The 26,190-nt window shown below is 34.6% G+C and overlaps 1 protein-coding gene across 2 annotated transcripts in view; it reads left to right on the top strand.

The window, feature by feature from the left end:
• The window catches only part of SLC12A2 (solute carrier family 12 member 2), a 109,677-nt gene that overhangs the window by 35,563 nt on the left and 47,924 nt on the right, over positions 1-26,190 (top strand). For both annotated transcript variants that reach the window (XM_036847195.1, XM_036847196.1), the window contains exons 5-10: positions 8,729-8,868; positions 10,601-10,711; positions 11,285-11,393; positions 22,147-22,274; positions 22,371-22,455; positions 24,949-25,100. In XM_036847195.1, coding sequence (XP_036703090.1) covers positions 8,729-8,868; positions 10,601-10,711; positions 11,285-11,393; positions 22,147-22,274; positions 22,371-22,455; positions 24,949-25,100 — 725 coding nt within the window. The remainder of the gene's footprint in view (positions 1-8,728; positions 8,869-10,600; positions 10,712-11,284; positions 11,394-22,146; positions 22,275-22,370; positions 22,456-24,948; positions 25,101-26,190) is intronic.

Consider the following 26,190-nt stretch of genomic DNA (forward strand, 5'->3'; position numbering starts at 1 on the left):
TGTCACTTCGCCTTTTCCTGTTTGGCTTCATAATGGCAACAGAATAGAGGAAATTTACTGAATGTTAACAGGCAGATTCCTTATTGTGTATTTGTTAACCAGGGTATTAGGATATATTTCCTAGAACAATGACTAAAATGGATGTTGAATCCATTTGGATCCATTGTCACCCCATAGCATTCCTAAAGTTGTTCCTCAGAATTTTATACAAGGTGTCTTTGAATAAACTGTTAAGTGAGTGTACAGAAGTAGGTAGCTTACCGCTCTGACAAATAAAGGATTCTGGAGTGTTTGCTAATCTTACCAGATGAACTCTGAACAGTAATTGCTGAATAGTTTTCTTTCTATACTCAAATCTTTTGCCCAGTGTTTTGGAGGATATTTATTGAGTTTATTTTATTGTGGTTTCTTACTATTGAGTTTTGAGTTCTTTATATATTTTGTATACAAGACCTTTGTTGGTATATGATTTGCATTTTACCTTGTATCGTGTATGTATTAGTCTGGGTTCTCCAGAGAAACAGAACCAATAGGAAGTGTACATAGGTAGAAAGAATTATTTATATGTAAATCTCAGCCCAACACCCTCACAGAAACATCTAGAATAATGTTTGACCACATATCTGGGCTCCAGGGCCCAGCCAGATTGACACATAAAATTAACCATCACATTGCCACTTCGCAAAACTGTTTAAAACTGGAGTTTATTACCTTTCAGACTTTATTAAATTTTAAATGTGTTCATTTTTCTACCTCGTAGTTGTAGTTTGTATTTTAAATTGAATTGCCTTCAAGCTACTCTTTGAAAGAAATTCATTTTGATAGAAAATGTGTGTCAAAGTTTGGTTTTGTTCAGAGATTGTTACCCACAACCTTGAGTCACTGAGGATGTCCTAGACCACGTGCTTGCTGTGATTTTTCAGCATCACAATGGACAGTAAGATTTGTTGTCCAACTTTTGCCTAAGAGTGAGCATTAGTTACAATAAATGAAGATGAAATAGTCCAAAAGAAATTAACTTGGAGTTAAACAGGTTTGTTAGTGTTTCTAAAAATTCAAATATTTTTCATATTAATATGAAACATTTAGTCTATCTTAGCACATAGAGCCATGTGGTGCTAAATTGAGCCATGTGTGATTTATTTTTATTTTTATTGAGATATAATTGACATACAGCACTGTACAAGTTTATAGGGCATAAAATTACTTGACTTATATATATTTTAATAATTACCACATTGTTTAGTGAACATCCATCATCTGTTATAGATACCAAAGGGAAAAATTTTTTTTCTTCGTGATGAGAACTTTTAAGAGCCACATGTGGTTTAAGAAATGTCTGTTTTGTGGCATAGTTATTAGACAAACATCCAGAGTCCCTGGTCAAAATTTAGTAAATACTGCTCCTACCTTCCTGTGTATAGTTGTTTGGGTTTTTTATCTTTGTGCATGTTACTTTAAAGGTTCTATGTAGTTTAAGTTGAAGTCAGTTGTTGTGAGTATTCATGAAAGCTGTATCTGATAATGCCCCTTTCCACAAATCTTCTTTTGAAGTCTAACATATGATTACTTCTTGCTATCTCATTTTGACTATGGTACAATTTAAAAAATGTTAGTTGTTGACAGTTGATTTATAGCTTATTAAATAAGCATTACTGAAGTAAAATTCCCATGTAGTGAAATGCACAGATTTTAAGTTTACAGTTCTGTGAGTTTTCATAAGCATGTAAACCTGCGTAACATCTAGCTCAATCAAAATACGGAATATTTCCATCACACTGGAAAGTTTCTTGGGAATCAGTTCCTCACTGGTAGCCCAGGCTGGATTATATAGAAGGTACTCTTTTTATGTCTCATCTCTTTCAGCTAACATAATGTTTTTGGAATACATCCATTTTAGTAGTTTGTTCATTTTTGTTACTGTGTAGTATTCCATTTTAACACTATAATATTTGTAATAGTAAAAAATGTGTTTATTTAGTGCCTATTGATGGACATTTGGGCTATTTTTTAGTATGAGGTTATTATGAATAAGCTGACATGAACATTCTTGTACAAGTCTTTGTGATTTTGTATGTTTTTGTTCATTTTGGGACACTACCTAGGAATGACTTCTTGATTCATGGTATACTTTTCATTTATAAGAAACTGCCAAGTGATTTTCCACAGTGGCCATACCATTTTATACTCCCATCAGCAATATATGAGACTACCAGTTTTTCCACATTCTTGCCAACACTTGTTACAGCTTTCTAATTATAGCTGTGTTTACGGAGGTTTAATAGTGTCTTACCGCCACTGCATTTCCCTGATGATTAATGATGATGATGATAAGCATCTTTTCATGTGCTTGTGACCACTTGTATATCTTATCTTATAATATATTCATATCTTTGGCCAGTTTTTAAAGTGGGTTATCTTTTTGTTTCTGATTTGGAGGAGTTTTAAAAAATATATTCTGGATACAAGTCTTATGTCTAACATGTATTGTGTATATTTTTCCTAGTGTGTGACTTGCATCATCTTTTTTTATCGTTTTCTAAATCATGTCTTTTGAAGAGGAAACGTTTACCATTTTGAGGAAGCCCAGATTCTCAGATTTATTTATCTATCTATTTATATTATTTATTGACCAGTGCTTTTATTGTTCTGTCTTGAAATCTTTGCTTATCCCAAGGTCGTGATGATATTTCCCTATGTTTTCCCTTAGAATCTTTATAGTTTGTTTTTAGATTTTTAACTATGAATAGCCTCACATTATGTGAGACAGAGATTGTGCTTCTCTCCCCTACTCTTATCCCCCCCATATAGATAGCCACTTCTTCCAGCACCATTTGTCAACCAACTATCTATTCCATGTTGAATTAGTTTTGGTACTGTTGTTGAAAAATCAGCTTTCTGTGTATTGTCTGTATTGTATCCTGTTCCACTGATTTGTTTGTTTATTCTCTTATGCCAGTTATTCTAAGACTACCCTGTTTTGATTGCTTAGCTTTATAAGTCCTAAGTCTTTCAACTCTGTTCTTTTCAAAATTGTTTTGGGCTCTTCTAGGTTCTTCGTATTTCCATATAAATTTTTGAATTAGCAATATCAATTTCTACAAAAACAAAAAGCCTGGCTTGGGCTTTGGAATTCACTCTTAAAAATCTTTTTGGGAAGAATGGTCATGTTAACAATATTGAATCTTCCAATCTCTAAACATGCTATATCTCTCCATTTATTTAGGTCTTTGGTTCTCTCAGTAATGTATATTTTCAGTATACAGGTCTTGCATGTTTTGTTAAATTTACCCATCAGTCATGTTTTTCATCTGGTAAATGGTATTTGTAAATTTCATTTTCCATTTTTTTTTATGATTGTGTATAGAAATGCAATAGACTTGCATATCTTGGTTCTCTATTCTGTGACTTTGCTAAACATAAACAGTCATGTCATCTGTGAACAGAGATGGTTTATACTCTTTCTTTCCAATCTTTAGTATTTTCCTCTCTCCCTCTTTCTCTCCCTCTCTTTTTTCACACTGTTCAATTAGGTAGGACCTCCAATACCATGGTGAATAGAAGTGGTGAGAATAAACATCCTTGCCTGTTCCCAGTTTTAGAGGGATTGAGTTCAATATATCACTATTAAGATGTTAACTATGGAGTTTTGGAAGATGTCATTTGTCAGATTGAGACAGTTCTATTTCTAAATTGCTGACAGTGTTTATTATGAATGGATGTTGAATTTTGTCATGATTTTTCTACATCTGTTGAAATGGTTATATGGGTTTCTTCTCTTATTCTGTTATTATCACAAATGATATGATATTTTGAATCTTAATAACCTAGCATTTGTGGCATAAACCCCACAAAGATTGAAGATATATTTGGTCAAAGATATTATGCTTTCTGCTACTTTTTACTTGCTAACATTTTGTTAAAGATTTTTGAATCTATGATCATGAGGAATATTTGTCTAAAATTTTCTTTTTTTTGTAATAAACTTTGTCAGGTTTTGGTGTTAGGATTATGCTCAACTCCTAAGGGGTGTTGGCTAGTATTCCTTCATCCTCAGTTTTCTGAAACAGTTTTTGTAAAATTGATCTTATTTCTTCCTCAACAGTGGAGCTACCTGTGCCTATGGTTGTGTGTGTGTGTGTGTGTGTGTGTGTGTGTGTATTACAAATTTAATTTCTTTGATAGCTATAGGATTATTTCAGTTTACTGTTCTTGTTATAGTTTTGACAGATTTTTCAGGGAGTTTGTGTGTTTTGGCCTTATTGATTTTTCTTTATTGTTTTCTGCATCAGTGGTTTTAACTCTTTATTATTTTTTTATACTTTAGATTTACTTACTTTTTTCTGCTTTTCTTAACGTAGAAGCTTAGATCATGATTTCACCTTATTTATTTATTTTTTTTAATTGAAGTATCATTTTTTTAATATAAGAATTTAAAACTATAAATTTCCTGTAATTCTCCTGCTTTAGATATATCCCACTAATTTTGATATGTTTTCTTTTCATTATCATTCAATTCAAAACGCTTTTTAATTTCCCTGTGGTTTATTCTTTTACTAGTGGGTTACTTAAAAGTGTGTTGCATAATTTAGAAATATTTAGGGGAAGTCCATACATTTAACTTAACACTGTTGTGGTCAGTAATACTGTCTCATTTCAATTCTTTGAAATTTATAGTACTTATTTTATGGCCAGTAATCATATGGCTCTTGATTAACCTAGTCAGTGTTTTGGTTGTTGATTTGAAATCTAGTGAGAGCTTCAGGGGCATGTGTCCCCAAATCAATGTGTAGTAATAATGGAACCCAGTGTATATAGTATTGTCACTACTTAAGTATCTCTCGTACCTGACTCATTGATGTCTTCTACACTCGGGAGACAGGGCATTTTATGGCCAAATTATGAGAGTCCATGAGGATATTTTTTCCATATTGACTTCCCGTGTTTGCTTGAGCAGTAGATTTTTTTGTAAATACAATAGGTATTTTTTCTGTTGTTGCCTCTTAATTCATCATAATTTTTTTCATACTCTTCAGCTTATTCAATGATAATAAAAAGGCTAATTTAATTATACCTACTGTACCGAGTAAGCACACAAGTCAGAGAGACCTGAGTTTAAGCCTACTTCTTCCCTTACTATTTGCATGACCTTGGTCAAGTTATTTAACTTCTCTAAGCTTTAATTTTCATATATGTAAATGGGAATGATAATAGTACAGTTGTCCCTTGAAGAACACATAGGTTAGAGGTGCTGATGACCCCTGTGCAGTCGAAAATCCATGTATAACTTTGAAGTCCCTCAAAACTTAACTAATAGACTGTTGACCAGAAGTCTTGCAGATAACATAAACCGTCAATTAACACATATTTTGTATATATGTATTATATACTGTATTCTTACAATAAAGTAAGCTAGAGAAAATAAAATGTTATTAAGAAAATCCTAGGGAGGAAAAGGTACATTTACAGTACTGTACTGATCCCATAAGTTTTACATCATCTGTTTGCAAGATGTATCATCTGTCACTACCTACATCAATATTGTCTTATACAATACAAAACAGTGTGTAGTGTATGTTACACATATTACTAACACTAGAGATAAATATGAAAAGATTCACTTTGCTGTACACCTGAAACTAACACAAGATTGTAAATCAACTATCCTCCAACAAAAAATTTTTTTTAAATATGAGAAATTAAAAAAACATTAAAAAAAGAGAGGCTAATGTGAAGAAAGAAATTTGTATTTATTTACAGGTATAACAATTCATACATTGATAACAAAGAGGCAGCAATATGATTGCTTTATTGTAACCCAGTATAATGATACGATTGTGTCAGGATAGCCTAGCCTATACACTGAGTGAATCATTGTACAATTTTTATGCCATATAACAGTACAGTCATATTCATAATACAGTATTGTAAATATTGTAACATTTTAAAAAAAACACTTATCTGCGATGATAGTCAGTTTCTCTAATTAGGAGGGGTGGGGGGAAATGTGGCACATACTGAACGGTAATTAATTCTCTGAGAGCAAAGTTACATAAAACACTAAGAAAATTAACACATTAATTTTATATTAAATATCACTCAACTCATACCTATGTAAGGATAGACTGGTATCCACATATATTTTATGCCTTCATGACATATGTAACCTTGTCTTAATCTTTTCAATATTTCTATGCTGTGTGATTCGTCTGTGAGTTTTTTCAAATTGTCGCAAATCTCCAAAAAGTTTTTCAATATATTTGTTGAAAAACATCCACGTATAAGTGGACCTGCACAGTACAAACCTGTGTCGTTCAAGAGTCAATTGTACTTGCTAGAATTAAGTTAAAAATTTAATAAAATTTAAATTTAATAAAAATTTTAATTTAAGATACCACTCTATGCTAGTAAATAGACCAGTCTTTCAGAGTAGTAGATCTTTTATACTATCTATTTTGTTACTAAGGAAAAAAAGGGGGAGAAAGCTGCTCTTAAAACTGGTTACCTCTAGGATGCAGGAATGGAAGTGAGAATAAATAGGGCAGAGTACTTTGCTTTTCATCAGGAATTTAAAGTATAGGACGATAAGCAGATGCTTTTATATTCTTCATGTGTAACTTTTTATTCTTAAAAAAAATAAAAATCTTTTAAAAAGTAATGAAACTGGGTCCTAGATTTTAAGTTTAGGTATCCCAATTGGTAGAAGATTTTTAAATAGTTCTGAAATGTCAGAATTTGTTACTTTTATTCATTTCCCTTCCCATTATCTTTATTCATATAAAGAATATTCATATTTCCCTTCCCATTTATCTTTACCCATGTTAAATGCCCCTTAAGATAGATATTTTTGGGGGGATTCCCTGGTGGTGCAGTGGTTAAGAATCCGCCTGCCAATGCAGGGGACACGGGTTTGAGCCCTGGTCCGGGAAGATCCCACATGCCGCAGAGCAGCTAAGCCCGTGCACCACAACTACTGAGCCCGCACTCTAGAGTCCACGAGCCACAACTACTGAGCCCACGTGCCACAACTACTGAAGCCCACGCGCCTAGAGCCTGTGCTCCGCAACAAGAGAAGTCACCGCGATGAGAAGCCCCCGTACCACAACGAAGAGTAGCCCCCGCTCGCGGCAACTAGACAAAAGCCTGTGCACGGCAACAAAGGCCCAATGCAGCCAAAATAAAATAAAATTAAATAAATAAATTTAAAAAAGAAGATATATTTTTTTAGTAATAGAAAGATTTGAAATTTCATAAAATCAAAACTTTAAACACATAACAAATGAATTCCGTGCTTTTATAGGCTCTCTTGGTGATATTTCTCATTCTAAAGTTTGTATTGTCAGCTATTGAAACATGTGAATGGTTGACTGATGTCAATTAACCTTTTATTGTGACTTAATTTTCTTATTCATAAAATCGGGATAGATAATACTTTTCTTAATTCATTATTGGTATTGGGATTAAATGAAATAATTTACATGAATTTTGAAAACATGTTTGTTAAATGTAGGCTGTGATTAATTATATTCCAGGGATTTTCCTTGTGATTAATTAAAATTGTCATTATATAAGTCCATTAGAATTTTTAGTGTTCAGAGAGATTTGGGGGAAATTTTTAAGTCATTTCATCTCATAAAAAAAATGAGACTAATACTAAATGGTCAGGTTGCAATTCTTTTTCTTCAGAATTTTCAAGATGATAAAAATTATTAATTAGTAAAGTGAATTACTACGGAAGTTTTGGTGGATAGGTTTAAAGTACATAATATTTTGAGAAACTTGATAAAAATTAACTACAAAACCTATTACAGATATTTCCAAAATAAAGTTTGCACATTTAGTACTTCATTAAATTGTAGAATCTGTTGTTGCGTTTGTCTTCATTATACTGGGAAAGCAGTAGAAATAAATATTAAGCTGTTTAATGGCATTTCATTATATGGTCTTAAGAATAAATACTTCATCAGTGTCTAGAAAATGTATATAACTTATTGTAACTTCATTATTATTAAAACTAAGTTTTGATTATGACCTAGAGGCCAGAAGTAAATTAGAATTTTAGGAGAGCTCTTAGTGACTTCAACTAAGCATTAGACTGACTCAAAATCATCATACTGATTTGTTTTTTAAGTTAGAAAATTACTTGCTTCATATAGCTTATTTAATGTCTTTGTCTACTCTGCCATTTAGGCAGGATTTATTAGAATACAAACTATTAATATATCTGTTAAGGGTGCCAGTATGTGCTATTCTTTAAGTTCCTTGTGATACTTTCTTTTTTGCCTTAGTATTCACGTTACCAGCAAATTACCACACTAATTTAAGTAACTGGAATCATGTCGATTGTGAATTTAAATGTTACATTAAGATTAAAAATATTACTTAGAAAATCATTGGGAAATGATCTTGGTGTCTCTGAATATGAGGAAGAGGCTGTTACACATTTTAATCTAAGTTTTAGAAGAGAAAGAGATTTAAATAGCAGGATGATTTTATATTTAACATGAGGAGAATTCTCTGGATGTTCAGAACTGTTATGAATGAAGTGGGTTGTAAAGAATTCTTTCTGGGTGTTTCTTCCTAAAAATATGCTCACCCACTTGCCTGTGAGTTTAACTGCTGTGTTCACTGGTGGCATGTGCTTTGTGAACTCTTGTGTAATTAAAAGGATTGACATTTTAAATTCTCACATTAGTACTTTTGGTGTGTTTTTTTTCCTTTTCTTTAGGAGGAGCATATTATTTAATATCTAGAAGTCTAGGGCCAGAATTTGGCGGTGCGATTGGCCTGATCTTCGCTTTTGCCAATGCTGTTGCAGTTGCTATGTATGTGGTTGGATTTGCCGAAACTGTGGTGGAGTTGCTTAAGGTAATTCACCTTTTTCCAGTCATTTGTTTCCCAAATCTTTATTGAGGGTTTATGTGCCACTTACCATATAAGATGCTAGGAAAGCAGCAAGGAACATGAAACTCGCCTTTCAAGACATTTAGTTATGGGAGATAGACAAAAAAATTTATTATAGAGTGTCAGAAATGGCTAACTGTAGGGGGCCGTGGGAACACGAGGGGGATGACTTAGTATACCATCCAGGAGTGGGGTGTCAGAGGAGTGTCAAGGCAGGGTTTTCCAAGGAAGGGAGTCTAGCCATTAGCAGGCAGATAGGAGGGGGTAAAGTATGGTATGAGGGGAATAGGGAAGAAAAGGAAACAGACCTAGAAGGAGTAGAGTATGGTATGTTAAAAAAGAAAAAAAGAAAAACGGAATATTTCAGTATGGCTGGAGCACTAAGTGGCAAGAGATGTAAGATGAGAGGGAGAAAAAAGGATCATGCCAGGAAGGGTTTTATTTGCTGTTAAATTTGGATCTTATCTTGACTGGAGTTGGGGATCCATGATAATCAGACTTGGGGCCTAAAGAAATATCTGACCACAGTATAGAGAATGTATTTGAGGGATCACAACTGGGGAGATGGAGACCATTTAAAAGGTTGTTGTAGCTGTCCTGAGAGAGGAGATGGTGTAAACCAGTGACCAGTGAGGCTGGAGAGATGTGGGTGTATTTGAGAGATTTTTAAAAAGTTGAGTAAGTGGACTTGATGAATGAGATGTGAGAAATTAGAGAAAGAGAAAGGAAGATTTAGATGGATGGTAATGCCATTTACTGTGAGAGAGAATGCAGAACATTTTCGTTTTGGATGTCTAATTTGGTATATCTAAGTAGTATATCTAAGTAGAGCTGGCCAGAAAGTGGTTGATAATATTGCTCTGGAGTTGAGAAGAGAACTTGTTTGAAAAGAGTAATTAGTATGTGTGTAGTTAAAGCAGTACAAGTGAAATAGGATTCAATATTATTAAATGAGAGGAACCTTGAGTGACACCTGTAGTTGTTCATGTTAGGTTGTAACTGTTCATCTAATGTAGTACGTGGTATGTTAGGAGTGTGACATCTGAAAGGACTGACTCTTGCATTGGCATTGACCTTAGCTGTGTAGGCCAAAGAGACAGAGCAAAGGAAGTAAGAAAGCAATGTAATCATTAAGAATTCATATTCATTCATTGTTTAATTTAGTATATGTTTTTGATGTCATTGATATTTAGCCACAAATAATTTTGCTCTTAGAATGGAGTGGTGTGATTTGGACAGCTGCATGATAGTGTGTTCATCTCTTTTCCTTATGCAACATAAGAGACCATTAAAAGAATGAGCTCAAAAAAAAAAAAAAGAATGAGCTCACTAACCACAATGAATGCAAAATATATTTCAGCTTTGTAACTTTAAAAAATCCTATTAGTACTACTTAGACATATTATGATTTTTTTCCTTGCTTGTTAGCAATTCTTTCTTATATTTGAGTCTGTATAAAATACAGCAGTGTTAATAATTTGATCATATTTTTGATGTCTTCAGTTGCTTGAATGATACCTTAATAGTAAACAGTAATTCATTCCTTTTCCCTAGGTCTCTCTATTCATTCCTTAAGTAGGCATTTATTCAACTTCTACATATGAGGCACTGTGATAGTTCTAAAACTTTCAAAAAATAATTGAAGAATTTATCTGAAGTAACTAATACTGCTCATCCTATTATTTTCTTTTTGTAGGAACATTCCATACTTATGATAGATGAAATCAATGATATCCGAATTATTGGAGCCATTACAGTGGTGATCCTTTTAGGTATCTCAGTAGCTGGAATGGAGTGGGAGGCAAAAGTAAGTAGTGATATCATTGGAACAGCTGTAAATGTTGAATGTACAAACTTTTAGACCTTGTGTTTTAGGAATATTCTAAGGTGTAGTAATATTTTCAGATTTTGAAGGTTCCTGAGTGGCCATTTTCAAAGAAGTTCACGTATAAGGTCATTTTCTATTTGGCGACATAGGGAGGATTTGGAGATAACAGTCATTTTAAGAGGTAATCAGAGTATGTGGGGAAAAAAAGAATTATAGGGTATGTCAGAGGGATTTAGTAAAGGTAATATAAGTACTGTGATTTTTTTTCTATATTTTTAAAGTTTGTGTTATTTGTTAGCAGAACATGCACATCTTTAATTCATTTCAGAAATATATGGCCTGATCCTACTTTTGCTATTCATTTTGGATAGTTCTTTAAAGATTGTTCATTTAACAAAAATTTATTAAGCGCCTGCTTTGTGCTTGGCATTGTGTGAGGCACCAGGGAAACAAGACAGAAGCTTTCCCTCATGGAAGTTATATTCTAGTGGAACTGAATTAATGTATAGACATGATATATTTGATTTTGATTTTTAACGTTTAAAATTTCAGGCTCAGATTGTTCTTTTGGTGATTCTACTACTTGCTATTGCTGATTTCGTCATAGGAACATTTATCCCATTGGAGAGCAAGAAACCCAAAGGTTTCTTTGGTTATAAGTGTAAGTAAGAAAGATAGAATGTTTTTTTAAAGGTGCATATTATAGCATTCCAGTGTTAAATAAATTTAGTACATTTTACATAGTTTGTAATGTAATTGAGTTTGGTGTAGTGACTAACAGTAATTGACAGTCCAGTTTAGTTTGGTTCCTCTATGTTTGTTGTGTAATTGGAGTAAAAAAAATCACTTTTATTTACATCTTTCATTTCTGATTACTAGCAACAAAAGGTGATAGAATGTAGAGAAATCAGTGCTACTGAGGAAAAGTGCTTTTGTTCTCTTCTCATTTGGAGAATTTGTTACTGAAATTGTAAGTTTTGTTCTAACATCACTTTTTCATTCTTTTAGTTGTATTTAAACACAACAATCTAAAAGTGCCTAAGACTGTGAAAGCAACTAGAAATATTAGTTTCTTGGTACAATTGCAACATAAGTTTTTCTACAGTTTACATTCTTAATTGTGTGAGAATTTTCCAGTTTTTAGCTTCCATAACCTCTTTCATTCTGCATCTAATTTTCACTACAGGTGAAATTTACTTGTCAGTTATTGTTTCCTAAAGTGTCTTTCTGCATCTCCTCTTCTCCCCACTCCCTCCGTTGAGCAGCCGTTCTGAACCTATCTCTGCAAGGTAGAATGGAAGCCAGAAAGAATAGTTGCAGTAGCATCAGAGGTGCTTATCACTTAGGGTAATAGGTGTGTCTGTCTTAAATTGACAAAAACTCCTTGTTTTGAAGCCCTAGAAGGAAAAGACTAGCTTCAGTCCTCCTGAGTTGTTTAGCCCAGAGCTACGCATACAGATTTGTGAAAAGATGCAGAATGTACAATAAATCAATGCACTTCTTCCTTCAGAAAGTCTTACTGGAAAAAAATTAGTTGACTAAATTTTGGATCCTAGAGACCTAGTTGATTTACCTTGTGGTGTAAGCTCCTTAATCTAATTGCCGACTAGTAACACCACACTGTCCTTGGAACATATATGAGTAGCACTGGTTTGGCCTATGTCTGACACTGACTTGGCTGGGCAGTTTTCATATAGAGTTGTTTCCTTCCAGGTTCTTACCTTAAGCAAGAACACCTGCCTGCAATAATTTTACTTACTCACCCTGGGTTGATAGTGTGATGTCTGTTCTGGTTACTAGCGCTTATGCCTACTTCTGAAACCAGGCACTAAATGGTCTAATCATGATTTCCTGAATTAGGGGAAGAGGTGTCTTTTAGGCATGCCAGAAGTGAAGGTTAGTAATTATTAGTTAGATAATTTTCTGTATTTCTTTCTCCTCATAAATTGTATTTGTGACATTTCTTCTAATTATGAATTTTTTTTTACTTAAATTTTTTTACATTATAGATTTTTGAACATTTCTTTTTGCAACCTTTATTTTCTAAAATTATAGTAGATGGTTACTTCTAAAAATATTCCTAATATGTATTTTCTGTTTATGGCTTTAATTGATTTAAAAATATCTGTAAATATCTGCTAGGCCATATTTTTCATTTCCTTTTTTTCAGATCCATCCTTATCTAGTATAGTAATAATTTATATTGTATTCAAATAGCACATCTGGGCTTATCTCAATCTGAGGTAAATAAGTTTAAATATACTTTGGAATATGACTTTTCCTTTTAGCAGTTGACACTGCTTGGCCTCCTATTATTAAGGTAGTGTCTGCAGTGAACAGGTTATGTTAATAAACTTGTCAGTTCAAATGACTACCTAATAGGGATATTCATCTTCTCCTTTTTCCTTTTTGATATGAGAAATATCTCCCTTTTGCCAAAGACCGGTGCCTCTGCTGTGATCTATATCCCATTTCCTTTACTTTCTCAAAAGCATTTATCCTTTGGTAATTTACTTGCTTCCCTGCATCAAAACTGTCAGCTCTGTATAAGCTTACATACTTGCTCTAGTAATTCCCATCCTTGAAAATACTATCTCTGGTCTTTTATTCTCCTCCAGTTACCACCTTACTTTCCAGGCCCGTTTCACAGACAAATTTCTCAAATCCTTACCTCCCATTTATTGCTTGTTATTTCAAAAAAAATTCAAACTTACAGACAACTTGAAAAATTAATACAATAAATTCCTTGGAGGCTTCCCTGGTGGTGCAGTGGTTAAGAGTCTGCCTGCCAACGCGGGGCACAAGGGTTCGATCCCTGGTCCAGGAAGATCCCACATGCCGAGAAGCAACTAAACCCGTGCGCCACAACTACTGAGCCTGCGCTCTAGAGCCTGCGAACCACAACTACTGAAGCCCGTGTGCCTAGAGCCTGTGCTCCACAACAAAGAGAAGCCACCACAATGAGAAGCCCGCGCACTGCAATAAAGAGTAGTCCCTCTTGCCACAACTAGAGAGAGCCCACGTGCAGCAACGAAGACCCAACGCAGCCAAAAAACAAATAAATAAAAATAAATAAATTTATAAAAAATAAATGAATTCCTTGCAACCCTTTACCTACATTCACAAAAAAAAAATCACACTTTATGTTCCTTTGGAAACATTTTTTTATCACTCATATATCTAATTATTATCACTATGATTGCTAAACCTTTTGAGAGAAGTTGCAGAAATCATGACTTCTTACCTATAAATACTTAAAGTGTGTATCTACTAAGGAAAAGGACAGTTCAGGAAGTTTAACTTTGGCATAATGTTATATGTAACATATTTTTCATGTACAAATTTTTCCAGCTCTTTCTTTCTTTCTTTCTTTCCTTTTTTTAATTTGGTTGTGCCGGGTCTTAGTTGCAGCAGGCAGGCTCCTTAGTTGTGGCATGTGAACTCTTAGTTGCGGCATGCATGTGGGATCTACCTCCCTGACCAGGGATCGAAACCGGGCCCCCTGCATTGGAAGCACAGAGTCTTAACCACTGCACCACCAGGGAAGTCAACTGTTTCTATAAAGGTTATGTGGAGACTTTTTTTTTCCTGTTCCAGGATCCAGTCCATGATCCTGTATTGCATTCACTTGTCATGTCTCTTCAATCTCCTTTTTTTAAAACTAGTTCTTCACATAATCTTCAATCGCCTTTAATCTGAAACAGTGCCTTAGCCTTTTATTTTTTATTTATTTTTTTAACAGCTTTATTGGAGTATAATTGCTTTACAATGTTGTGTTAGTTTCTGCTGTATAACAAAGTGAATCAGCTATATGCATACATATATCCCGATATCCCCTCCCTCTTGCGCCTCCCTCCCCACCTCCTAATTCCACCCTTCTAGGTGGTCACAAAGCACCAAGCTGATCTCTCTGTGCTATACAGCTGCTTCACACTAGCTATCTATTTTACATTTGGTAGTGTGTATATGTCCATGCTACTCTCTCACTTCGTCCCAGCTTACCCATCCCCCTCCCCGTGTCCTCAAGTCCATTCTCTACGTCTGCATCTTTATTCCTGCCCTGCCCCTAGGTTAATCAGAACCTTTTTTTTTTTTTAGATTCCATATATATGTGTTAGCATACGGTATTTGTTTTTCTCTTTCTGACTTACTTCACTCTGTATGACAGACTCTAGGTCCATCCACCTCACTACAAATAACTCAATTTCATTTCTTTTTATGGCTGAATAATATTCCATTGTATATATGTGCCACATCTTCTTTATCCATTCATCTATCAATGGACACTTAGGTTGCTTCCATGTCCTGGCTATTGTAAATAGTGCTGCAATGAACATTGTGGTACATGACTCTTTTTGAATTATGGTTTTCTCAGGGTATATGCCCAGTAGTGGGATTGCTGGGTCATATGGTAGTTCTATTTTTAGTTTTTTAAGGAACCTCCATACTGTTCTGCATAGTGGCTGTATCAATTTATATTCCCACCAACAGTGCAAGAGGGTTCCCTTTTCTCCACACCCTCTCCAGCATTTAATGTTTGTAGATTTTTTCATGATGGCCGTTCTGACTGGTGTGAAGTGATACCTCATGGTAGTTTTGATCTGCATTTCTCTAATGATTAGTGATGTTGAGTATCCTTTCATGTGTTTGTTGGTAATCTGTATATCTTCTTTGGAGAAATGTCTATTTAGGTTTTCTGCCCATTTTTGGATTGGGTTGTTTGTTTTTTTGATATGGAGCCACATGAGCTGCTTGTAAATTTTGGAGATTAATCCTTTGTCAGTTGCTTCGTTTGCAAATATTTTCTCCCATTCTGAGGGTTGTCTTTCCGGTTTGTTTATGGTTTGCTTTGCTGTGCAAAAGCTTTTAAGTTTCATTAGGTCCCATTTGTTTATTTTTGTTTTTATTTCCATTTCTCTAGGAGATAGGTCAAAACGGATCTTGTGATTTATGTCATAGAGTGTTCTGCCTATGTTTTCCTCCAGGAGTTTTATAGTGTCTGGCCTTATTACATTTAGGTCTTTAATCCATTTTGAGTTTATTTTTATGTATGGTGTTAGGGAGTGTTCTAATTTCATTTTTTTACATATAGCTGTCCAGTTTTCCCAGCACCACTTATTGAAGAGGCTGTCTTTTCTCCATTGAATATTCTTGCCTCCTTTTTCAAAAATAAGGTGAACATATGTGTGTGGGTTTATCTCTGGGCTTTCTATCCTGTTCCATTGATCTATATTTCTCTTTTTATGCCAGTACCATACTGTCTTGATTACTGTAGTTTAGTAGTATATTCTGAAGTCAGGGAGTCTGATTCCTCCAGCTCCGTTTTTCTTTCTCAAGACTGCTTTGGCTGTTCAGGGTCTTCTGTGTTTCTGTACAAATTGTGAAAATTTTTGTTCTAGTACTGTGAAAAATGCCATTGTTAGTTTGATAGGGATTGCATTGAATCTGTAGATTGCTTTGGGTAGTATAGTCATTTTCACAATGTTGATTCTTCCAATCCAAGAACATGGTATATCTCTCCATCTGTTTGTATCATCTTTAATTTCTTTCATCAGTGCCTTACAGTTTTCTGCATACAGGTTTTTTTTCTCCCTAGGTAGATTTATTCCTAGGTATTTTATTCTTTTGGTTGCAATGGTAGCTGGGAGTGTTTCCTTAATTTCTCTTTCAGATTCTTCATCATTAGTGTATAGGAATGCAAGAGATTTCTGTACATTAATTTTGTATCCTGCTACTGTACCACATTCATTGATTAGCTCTAGTGGTTTTCTGGTAGCATCTTTACGATTCTCTAGGTATATTATCATGTCATCTGTAAACAGTGACAGTTTTACTTCTTCTTTTCCAATTTGGATTCCATTTATTTCTTTTTTGTCTCTGATTGCTGTGGCTAAAATTTCCAAATCTATGTTGAATAATAGTGGTGAGAGTGGGCAACCTTGTCTTGTTCCTGATCTTAGAGGAAATGGTTTCAGTTTTTCACCATTGAGAACGATGTTGGCTGTGGGTTTGTCATGTGTAGCCTTTATTATGTTGAGATAAGTTCCCTCTGTGCTTACTTTTTGGAGAGTTTTTATCATAAATAGGTGTTGAATTTGTCAAAAGCTTTTTCTGCATCTATTTAGATGATCATATGGTTCTTATCCTTCAATTTGTTAATATGGTATAACACATTGATTGATTTGCATATATTGAAGAATCCTTGCATTCCTGGGAGAAACCCCACTTGATCATGGTGTATGATCCTTTTAATGTGCTGTTGGATTCTGTTTGCTAGTATTTTGTTGAGGATTTTTACATCTATGTTCATCAGTGATATTGGCCTGTAGATCTTTTTCTTTGTGACATCTTTGTCTGGTTTTGGTATCAGGGTGATGGTGGCCTTGTAGAATGAGTTTGGGAGTGTTCCTCCCTCTGCTGTATTTTGGAAGAGTTTGAGAAGGATAGGTGTTAACTCTTCTCTAAACGTTTGATAGAATTCGCCTGTGAAGCCATCTGGTCCTGGGCTTTTGTTTGTTGGAAGATTTTTAATCAGAGTCTCAATTTCAGTGCTTGTGATTCGTCTGTTCATATTTTCTATTTCTTCTAGGTTCAGTCTCAGAAGGTTGTGCATTTTTAAGAATTTATCCATTTCTTTCAGGTTGTCCATTTTATTGGCATATAGTTGCTTGTAGTAATCTCTCATGATCCTTTGTATTTCTGCAGTGTCATTTGTTACTTTTCCTTTATCATTTCTAATTCTGTTGATTTGAGTCTTCTCCCTTTTTTTCCTGATGAGTCTGGCTAATGGTTTATCAATTTTGTTTATCTTCTCAAAGAACCGGCTTTTAGTTTTATTGATCTTTGCTATTGTTTCCTTCATTTATCTTTCATTTATTTCTGATCTGATCTTTATGATCTCTTTCCTTCTGCTACCTTTGGGGTTTTTTTGTTCTTCTTTCTCTAACTGCTTTAAGTGTGAGGTTAGGTTGTTTATTTGAGATGTTTCTTATTTCTTGAGGTAAGATTGTATTGCTATAAACTTCCCTCTTAGAACTGCTTTTGCTGCATCCCATACGTTTTGCATTGTCGTGTTTTCATTGTCATTTGTTTCTAGGTAGTTTTTTGATTTCCTCTTTGATTTCTTCAGTAATCTCTTGGTATTGTATTGTTTAGCCTCCATGTGTTTGTATTTTTAACAGTTTTTTTCCTGCAGTTGATATCTAGTCTTATAGCATTGTGGTCAGAAAAGATACTTGATATGATTTCAGTTTTCTTAAATTTACCAAGGCTTGATTTGTGAACCAAGATATGGTCTATCCTGGAGAATGTTTCATGAGCTCTTGACAAGAAAGTGTATTCCGTTGTTTTTGGATGGAATGTCCTATAAATATCAATTAAGTCCATCTTTTTTAATGTGTCATTTAAAACTTGTGTTTGCTTATTTATTTTCATTTTGGATGAGCAGTCCACTGGTGAAAGTGGGGTGTTAAAGTCCCCTACTAGGATTGTGTTACTGTCTATTTCCCCTTTTATGGCTGTTGGTATTTGCCTTATGTACTGAGGTGCTCCTATGTTGGGTGCATAAATATTTACAATTTTTATATCTTCTTGAATTGATCCCTTGATCATTATGTAGTGTCCTTCTTTGTCTCTTGTAATAGGCTTTATTTTAAAGTCTATTTTGTCTGATATGAGAATTGCTACTCCAGCTTTCTTTTGATTTCCATTTGCATGGAATATATTTTTCTATCCCCTCACTTTCAGTCTGTATGTGTCCCCAGGTCTGAAGTGGGTCTCTTGTAGACAGCATATATACAGGTCTTGTTTTTGTATCCATTCAGCTAGTCTGTGTCTTTTGGTTGGAACGTTGAATCCTTTTACATTTAAGGTAATTATTGATATGTAGGTTCCTATTACCATTTCTTAATTGTTTTGGTTTTGTTTTTGTAGGTCTTTTCCTTCTCTTGTGTTTCCTGCCTAGAAAAGTTCCTTTAGCATTTGTTGTAAATCTGGTTTGGTGGTGCTGAATTCTGTTAACTTTTGCTTGTCTGTAAAGGTTTTAATTTCTCCATCACATCTGAATGAGATCCTTACTGGGTAGAGTATTCTTGTTTGTAGGTTTTTGCCTTTCATCACTTTAAATATGTCCTGCCACTCCTTTCTGGCTTGCAGAGTTTCTGCTGAAAGATCAGCAGTTAACCTTATGTGGATTCCCTTGTATGTTATTTGTTGCTTTTCCCTTGCTGCTTTTAATATATTTTCTTTGTAGTTAATTTTTGATAGTTTGATTAATATGTGTCTTGGCATGTTTCTCTTTGGGTTTATCCTGTATGGGGCTCTCTGTGCTTCCTGGACTTGATTGACTATTTCCTTTCCCATGTTAGGGAAGTTTTCGACTATAATCTCTTCAAATATTTTCTCAGACCCTTTCTTTTTCTCTTCTTTTTCTGGGACCCCTATAATTTGAATGTTGCTGTGTTTAATGTTTTCCCAGCGGCCTCTGAGACTGTCCTCAATTCTTTTCTTTCTTTTTTCTTTTTTCTGCTCCCTGGCAGTTATTTCCACCATTTTATCTTCTAGCTCACTTATCTGTTCTTCTGCCTCAGTTATTCTATTGATTCCTTCTAGAGTATTTTTAATTTCAGTTATTGTGTTGTTCATCACTGTTTGTTTGCTCTTTAGTTCTTCTAGATCCTTGTTAAATGTTTCTTGTATTTTCTCCATTCTGTTTCTGAGATTTTGGGTCATCTTTACTATCATTACTCTGAATTCTTTTTTCAGGTAGGTTGCCTATTTCATCTTCATTTATTTGGTCTTGTAGGTTTTTACCTTGCTCCTTCATCTGTAACATATTTTTTTGTCGTTTTTTTTTTTTTTTTTTTTTTTTTTGATGGTTGGAGCTGTATTCCTGCCTTACTGGTTGTTTGGCCTGAGGCATCCAGCACTGGAGTTTGCAGGCAGTTGGATAGAGCTGGGTCTTGGTGCTGAGATTAGGACCTCTGGGAGGCCTCGCTCTAATTAATATTGCCTGGGATCATAGGTTCTCTGTTAGTCCAGTGGTTTGGACTCAGAGCTCCCACCACAGGAGCTCAGGCCTGACCTCCGACCTGGGAACCAAGATCCCGCAAGCCGGTCACTGGGGCTTCCTCCCGTCCCCTTAGGTGTCCATGGTCCCCCACTGGTGCCTGGTAGGTTCCCTAGTTGTGCGGATACATGATTTACGCATCCTCTTGGTCTGCCATCTTGACTCCACCCCACAGCCTTTTATTTTTCTTTCCCTACATTGACACTCTTCAAGAGTACAGGCCATTTGTTTTTTTAGAAAGTCCCTCCAGTTGGTTTTGTTTGATTTCCATAGATTCACTTGTTCACTTTTGCCAAGAACACTACATGAAGAGTGTGTCTTCAGAGCCTCACATCAGGAGACTCACATGATGTCAGTTTTCCCCATCACTGATGGTGTTAAATTTCATGACTTGGTGAAAGTGCTACCTGAGAGTTTTATCTATTGTTAGGTTGCCACTTTCTTCTTTGTAATTAATAAGTAGTTTGTGGAGAGATACTTTGAGACTGTGTGTAACTTATTCCCCATGTTACTTTCACCATATGGTCTTATTTCATTCATTCTCAACCCCTATTAACTGGCTTCTGTCTGTCATGGTCATGATAACATGTTGCTAGATACAGCGTGCAGTTTTTTAGTCTTCTGACTCTCAGCAACATTATATTTAGTTGTCCCATTCTCCTTGAAATACTTTTCTTGTTTTATTTGATGTCAGACACTGTGTTCTAGTGAGTTCTTTTCTACCTAATTCACTGGTCACTATATCTATTACTCCTGTTACCCCTTCTCTTCTTTCCATCCTCTAAATGTCAGAGTTGCACAGAGTGTTGTCCTGTGTCTTCTAACTGTATTCTTTCCTTTGGCAATATCTTTTCTCATGGCTCAAAATGCTCTCAAGAGATTCACATGTTTCTATTCCTGCATCTCTCCTTTAAACTCCAGATATAGGTATACATTCAATTGTTTATTTGATGTCCCTCCTACCTAACCGTTCTCAGACCTCTTCATCCTAGTAAGTGAAAGAAACCAGGATCTCAGTGTTTTCCACTTGCCCTCTTACTTACTAATCCTTCTCTAATCAGTACATTATTCTCCCATCACTAGATTGAACCACTGCAGTACCTCCTAATTGGTCTCCCTGCTTCAGATGCTGATGCTTTCAGTCCATTGTCCATGCAGCATCCACATAAGCATCATGTCAGTTGTGTGGTTCTACGCCCACCTTGGCGTAGGACAAAATCTAAACTCCTATAAAATTAAAATTTTGCATAATCTCACCCCTGCTGATCCCTTCCATCTCATTTCATCTCCCCCTTATTGTGAGGGCTTTGCATTCTTTTAGTTCTGTGAGAGCTCTGCATTCTTTTAGTTCTTCAAAAGAGCTAAACTTTTTTCCTGCCTCAGGGCCTTTCTACATGTTGTTGGTTATTCCTGGTGTACTCTTTCTCCTGGAACATCACATGGCTGATTCCTGCTCAATAAAGTCTCAGCTTAAGTGTTAGCTCCTTAGTTGTATCTCTTTAGCCTTCTGTAACCACATTGAATTAGATTGTCTCTCTTTCATTATTTATCACAACACCCTGTTTCCATCAGTACATTTACTGCTATTTGCAGTGACCTTTTTCTTAACTTATTTTGTAGCTCCTCATTGATACTCTTAAGTTCCATGAAGGTAGCTTGTTGCTGTTGGATCTCTCAGTATTTTGAGATACTGGATGGCTCCAGTACAGGACCTGGCACATGGTGTATACGCAAATATTGGATGGATGGATGGATGGATGGATGGATGACCGTTAATTGGTTGTTTCAGTGTCAGGGCCTATCAGAATAGATGGAAACAGCAGGACTAGTTGAAGCTTTCATTATTGTTGAAATGGAAAGGACCTTTACCTGGTTTGTCTTAGCTGCAAATTATCTGGATGCCTGATGAATAGCCTCAAAAGTCAAACAAGTCACCACTAGGAAATAGAGAAAGCTGTACAGATAGATAGAATATAAGCTGGATGTAAGGAAAAAAGTGGTTCCAGGTTAGTTTTATGTCCCTTTTGTTCTTCTGCCTGCTTTCTTGCTTCTTTGACCTCTTGGAGAGATAATAACAATCAAGTTAGAGGTGCTTGAAACATAATTAGTAAGGTATAAAAAATAGTGGGGCATGAACCAGGTCAAATCATTTTGAATGTAAACCGTTTCCCTCATATAAGAAAAGAGAAACACCAATACATACTTGAATTAGGAAATATTCAAGAATTTACCAGTTACTTGAACTGAAGAAAAGTCAGGGGTCTTAGATAAACACTTATTCTTAACCTAAATTATCATGGTCTAATCTGCTATCCATTAATTGCCAAAAATATTTTGTTTTCTACAGCTGAAATATTTAATGAGAACTTTGGGCCAGATTTTCGAGAGGAAGAGACCTTTTTTTCTGTGTTTGCCATCTTTTTTCCTGCCGCAACTGGTATTCTGGCTGGAGCAAATATCTCAGGTGATCTTGCGGTAAGTATTATAAAGTGCTGTATCGATTTTATACAAAAAGTGATATACATATATTTATTTTTAAAGGTAGACTTAAAAAATGTTCTTGTCTTCTAGGATCCTCAGTCAGCCATACCCAAAGGAACACTCTTAGCCATTTTAATTACTACGGTGGTTTACATAGGAATTGCAGTATCTGTAGGTAAATAACCTTACATTTGTTATGTGTTTCAGAAATTTAATGATGTACATACTATAAACATTCATTTTCATGACATTATATTTCTAACTTTTAAATTAAGAAATATTTCAATAAAAAGATGCGAAGTTTTGTATTTTCAAAAATACTTAAGTAAACTAGTGGTGATTCTGTAGACATTATCTAAGTCACCAAATGCTCTAAGGTTTTTCCTCTAGGATTTCTACTAATTAGTAAGTTAGAAAGTTATGTAAAATCTTATCTGCAGATTCTTAAATTTCACTGAGATATATTTACAGAAAATGTAATTCGTATGTAGAAGTAAATGCATTTTACTTTCTGAGCTTTACAAATTTTGGAATATTTTTGTTTATGACTGTTATTTTATATTTTTACATAATCTTGTTGTATGAAGATTGTTTCAAGGCTATTAAGAAATACCTGGCATTTTTTACCATAAAACCTAATTTCAATGCACAGGAGATACTACATTGAATGAAAAGTGTTATTAAATTAATGAAAATGGTTTTAAGCCACTTTAATACATTCATGGAATCATAACATTTTAGAACTTGAAGAAAGGACTTAAGTGGTCAGCCAGTCTCTAAATCTTTTATAGATGAGGAAGTAAAAGGTCAGAGATTTTGTTACCAACCATATGATAATGGCACTTCCTTAGAAAAATTGTTTTCATGGCAAAGAGGGTTTTCGTGTTTATTTATTTATAAGCAAATAAATAAATAATTTTAAAAGGCTATTTATAATAGGAGGTTCTTAACTGAAACATAGTACAGAAAAAAATTTAATAACTACTGAGTTTACATATAATTTGCATACATTGACTGTAGATACTGTCTTGTCTTGAATTTAGTACACATTCATGAAAGTACATCGTTTACCCAGAAAACATAAGTTCTTAAAATGTAAGCATTGTCTTTAATATCTAAATTCTAAAATTCAGGTTTTACAGTTAAAATTTTTAAGCATACTACAGGAATAAATCTTAGTCTAGTACTAATCAGAAGAGTCACAAACTCCAAATTCATCAACTACAGAATATAAATTTTCCATATATTTGAGTAAGAAAATTTTTATTTTTGCCATATATTCAATCATGTGTTGGGAAGTAATGATGGAACTGTTTTTACAAACTGAGGTGCTAATTTGCATAAATGTAATTTTGAAATTTTACTAAACAAGAGTTAGAAATGCTAATAATATTATCATGGTGGGCTATGTTAACATTTGAAAAAGTAACTCGATTACATTTATCATTGCAATGCATACATAAATCCCTGAAATTCATTTTGAAAAAAGAAAATGAATTAGGTTTATAAGCTTATTAGCAAAATATTTTTGTATTCCCCTAAAAGTTTCTAGCATGCTTGTATACAGGGGTCCCCAACCCCCGGGTTGCAGACCGGTACTGGTCCGCGGCCCGTTAGGAACCAGGCCGCACAGCAGGAGGGGAGCGGCATGTGAATGAGCGAAGCTTCATCTGCCGCTCCCCATTGCCCGCGTTACTGCCTGAACCATCCACCACCACCCCACCCCACCCCTAACCATCCCCACCCCGTCCATGGAAAAATTATCTTACACAAACCCAGTCCCTGGTGCCAAAAAAATTGGGGACCGCTGTTTATATACATTATACATAAGCTAGCTATGGAAAATTTACTTTTAGTTTAAAAAATGATATAACTGATTATGTTTCATGGGAAATAATTTGTTATTGCAGGAAAACATTTCTGTTTTTATCTGACGCTCCAATAATGCTTGCCCTAGTACTCATTTCATTCTGTCTACACTAGGGCAACAGGAGTAGCCCTTTCTCCCTGTTATTCAGTAGCGGAGTCAGTAAAGATCACCTCTACACTAGTAATTGTGTAACTAGCTCAAGCAGTGGAACCTTTTTTCCCCAGACAGTTCTGATGGAGAACATCAAAATATGAAATATAAAGGCATAGCTGCTTTAGGGTTAGATAGGGCTCTCTCTGTTCTGCCCTCAACGTCCAGTGGTTTCAGGAGTACCTTTAAGGAGATGGTTTTGCAAACACTGCTCTGAAACTTCGAAGAAGAAATTTAAGAATGAAGAACTGTATACAGACTGTCTAGTCATTAAAAAAACTCTTCCTTTCAAAACTTAATTTTTGTTTTATTGTTTAGTTTTTGTTGTAATGCCTGTGATTTTTACCCCATATATGATGAGAAAGCAATGTTAAAGTGCTTCAAAAGTAAGAATATATGAACTCTAAGGAATGGTCATTACTGTTAGTTGTACATCATATGTTATTCCAAATAATTCTTAATACTGGGGACCATGATGCTTTCCAAATTCTGTTCCAGGTAAACCTTTCTTAATTATAAATACAATGTATGCTATAATAAGCAAGTATATACAGTCAGCACTGTAATTTCTTTATGGGTGTATATAATTTTGAAATGCATGTAAGCATTAGTTTGAATTTTTTGTCCTCATTGTCACTTGTGCTTCAGGTTCTTGTGTTGTTCGGGATGCTACGGGGAACGTTAATGACACTATTGTAACAGAGCTAACAAACTGTACTTCTGCAGCCTGCAAATTAAACTTTGACTTTTCATCTTGCGAAAGCAATCCTTGTTCCTATGGCCTAATGAACAACTTCCAGGTGAGCGTCAAATTTATATTATACAGACATTCTGTGTTCATCTAGAGGTCAGACTGCTATCAACTCTGACCATTCAGAGTATAGCAAAAACTTAGAAGGGAGGATTGTTGTTACTTTATACCCAGATATCAATAAAGACTGTACGCAACTAATTGGGCAAACAGAAGAATATGAAAGAATGAAATCTGAGCCTGTTCAGGGGCAAAAGGGCCCCAGAGGGCAACACTTTTATCATAGGGTATAATATACAGTATACTGTTTCAGAAAGCAAGAAAGCATCTCACACATGGTCATATGTGCTGGGTCTATTTTTGGATTCTCTGTTGTGTTCCATTGATCTTTGTGTCTATCCCTCCACCAATGCCATACTTTCTTGATTACTATAGTTGGTTGTAAGTCTTGAAATCAGGTAGCTTGATTCCTCCTATTTTATTCTTTTTCAAAATTGTTTTAGCTATTTTAGTTCCTTTGCTTTTCCAAATAAATTTTAGAATAATCTATGTTTATCTACAAAAAAGTCTTGTTGGAATTTTGATAGGAACTGTATTAAACTTGTACATGAATTTGGGGAGGATTGATAAATTTACTATGTTGAGTGTTCCAACCCATGAACACTTACGTTTCTCCATTTATTTAGATCTTCTTTAACTTCTTTCATAAGTATTATGTAGTTTTCAGAATATCAATCCTGTACATATTTTGTTAGACTTACATCTAAGTATTTCATTTTTATTTTGAGCAGTTTAAATCCATACTAATTGAAATGAGTTCAGTTTTCTAATTTGAGGTTTCTCCATAATTGCTTTATATATGAATGCCCTTTTAAAAAAGTATTGATTAGTATCAGTAGTCTTATTTAATTAGATCTGGCTATCTTATAGTGATGCTGTGTTAAACCACTCTTGAACAACAGAATAAAATTATTAATGGATGCTTGAAAGTTTGTGAACTATTAAACGTATGAACTGTGTAAAGATTAGTATTACTGCTCAAGTATTTGGAGAATATCAGTTTTATATTACCTCTATAAGGTACTGAAAGCGAAATGAAATTTTTATAAAATTTATGGGTTTTAGATAGAAGAGGAAAA

Source organism: Balaenoptera musculus, chromosome 3 (assembly GCF_009873245.2).
Source record: "Balaenoptera musculus isolate JJ_BM4_2016_0621 chromosome 3, mBalMus1.pri.v3, whole genome shotgun sequence".
NCBI lineage: Eukaryota > Metazoa > Chordata > Mammalia > Artiodactyla > Balaenopteridae > Balaenoptera > Balaenoptera musculus.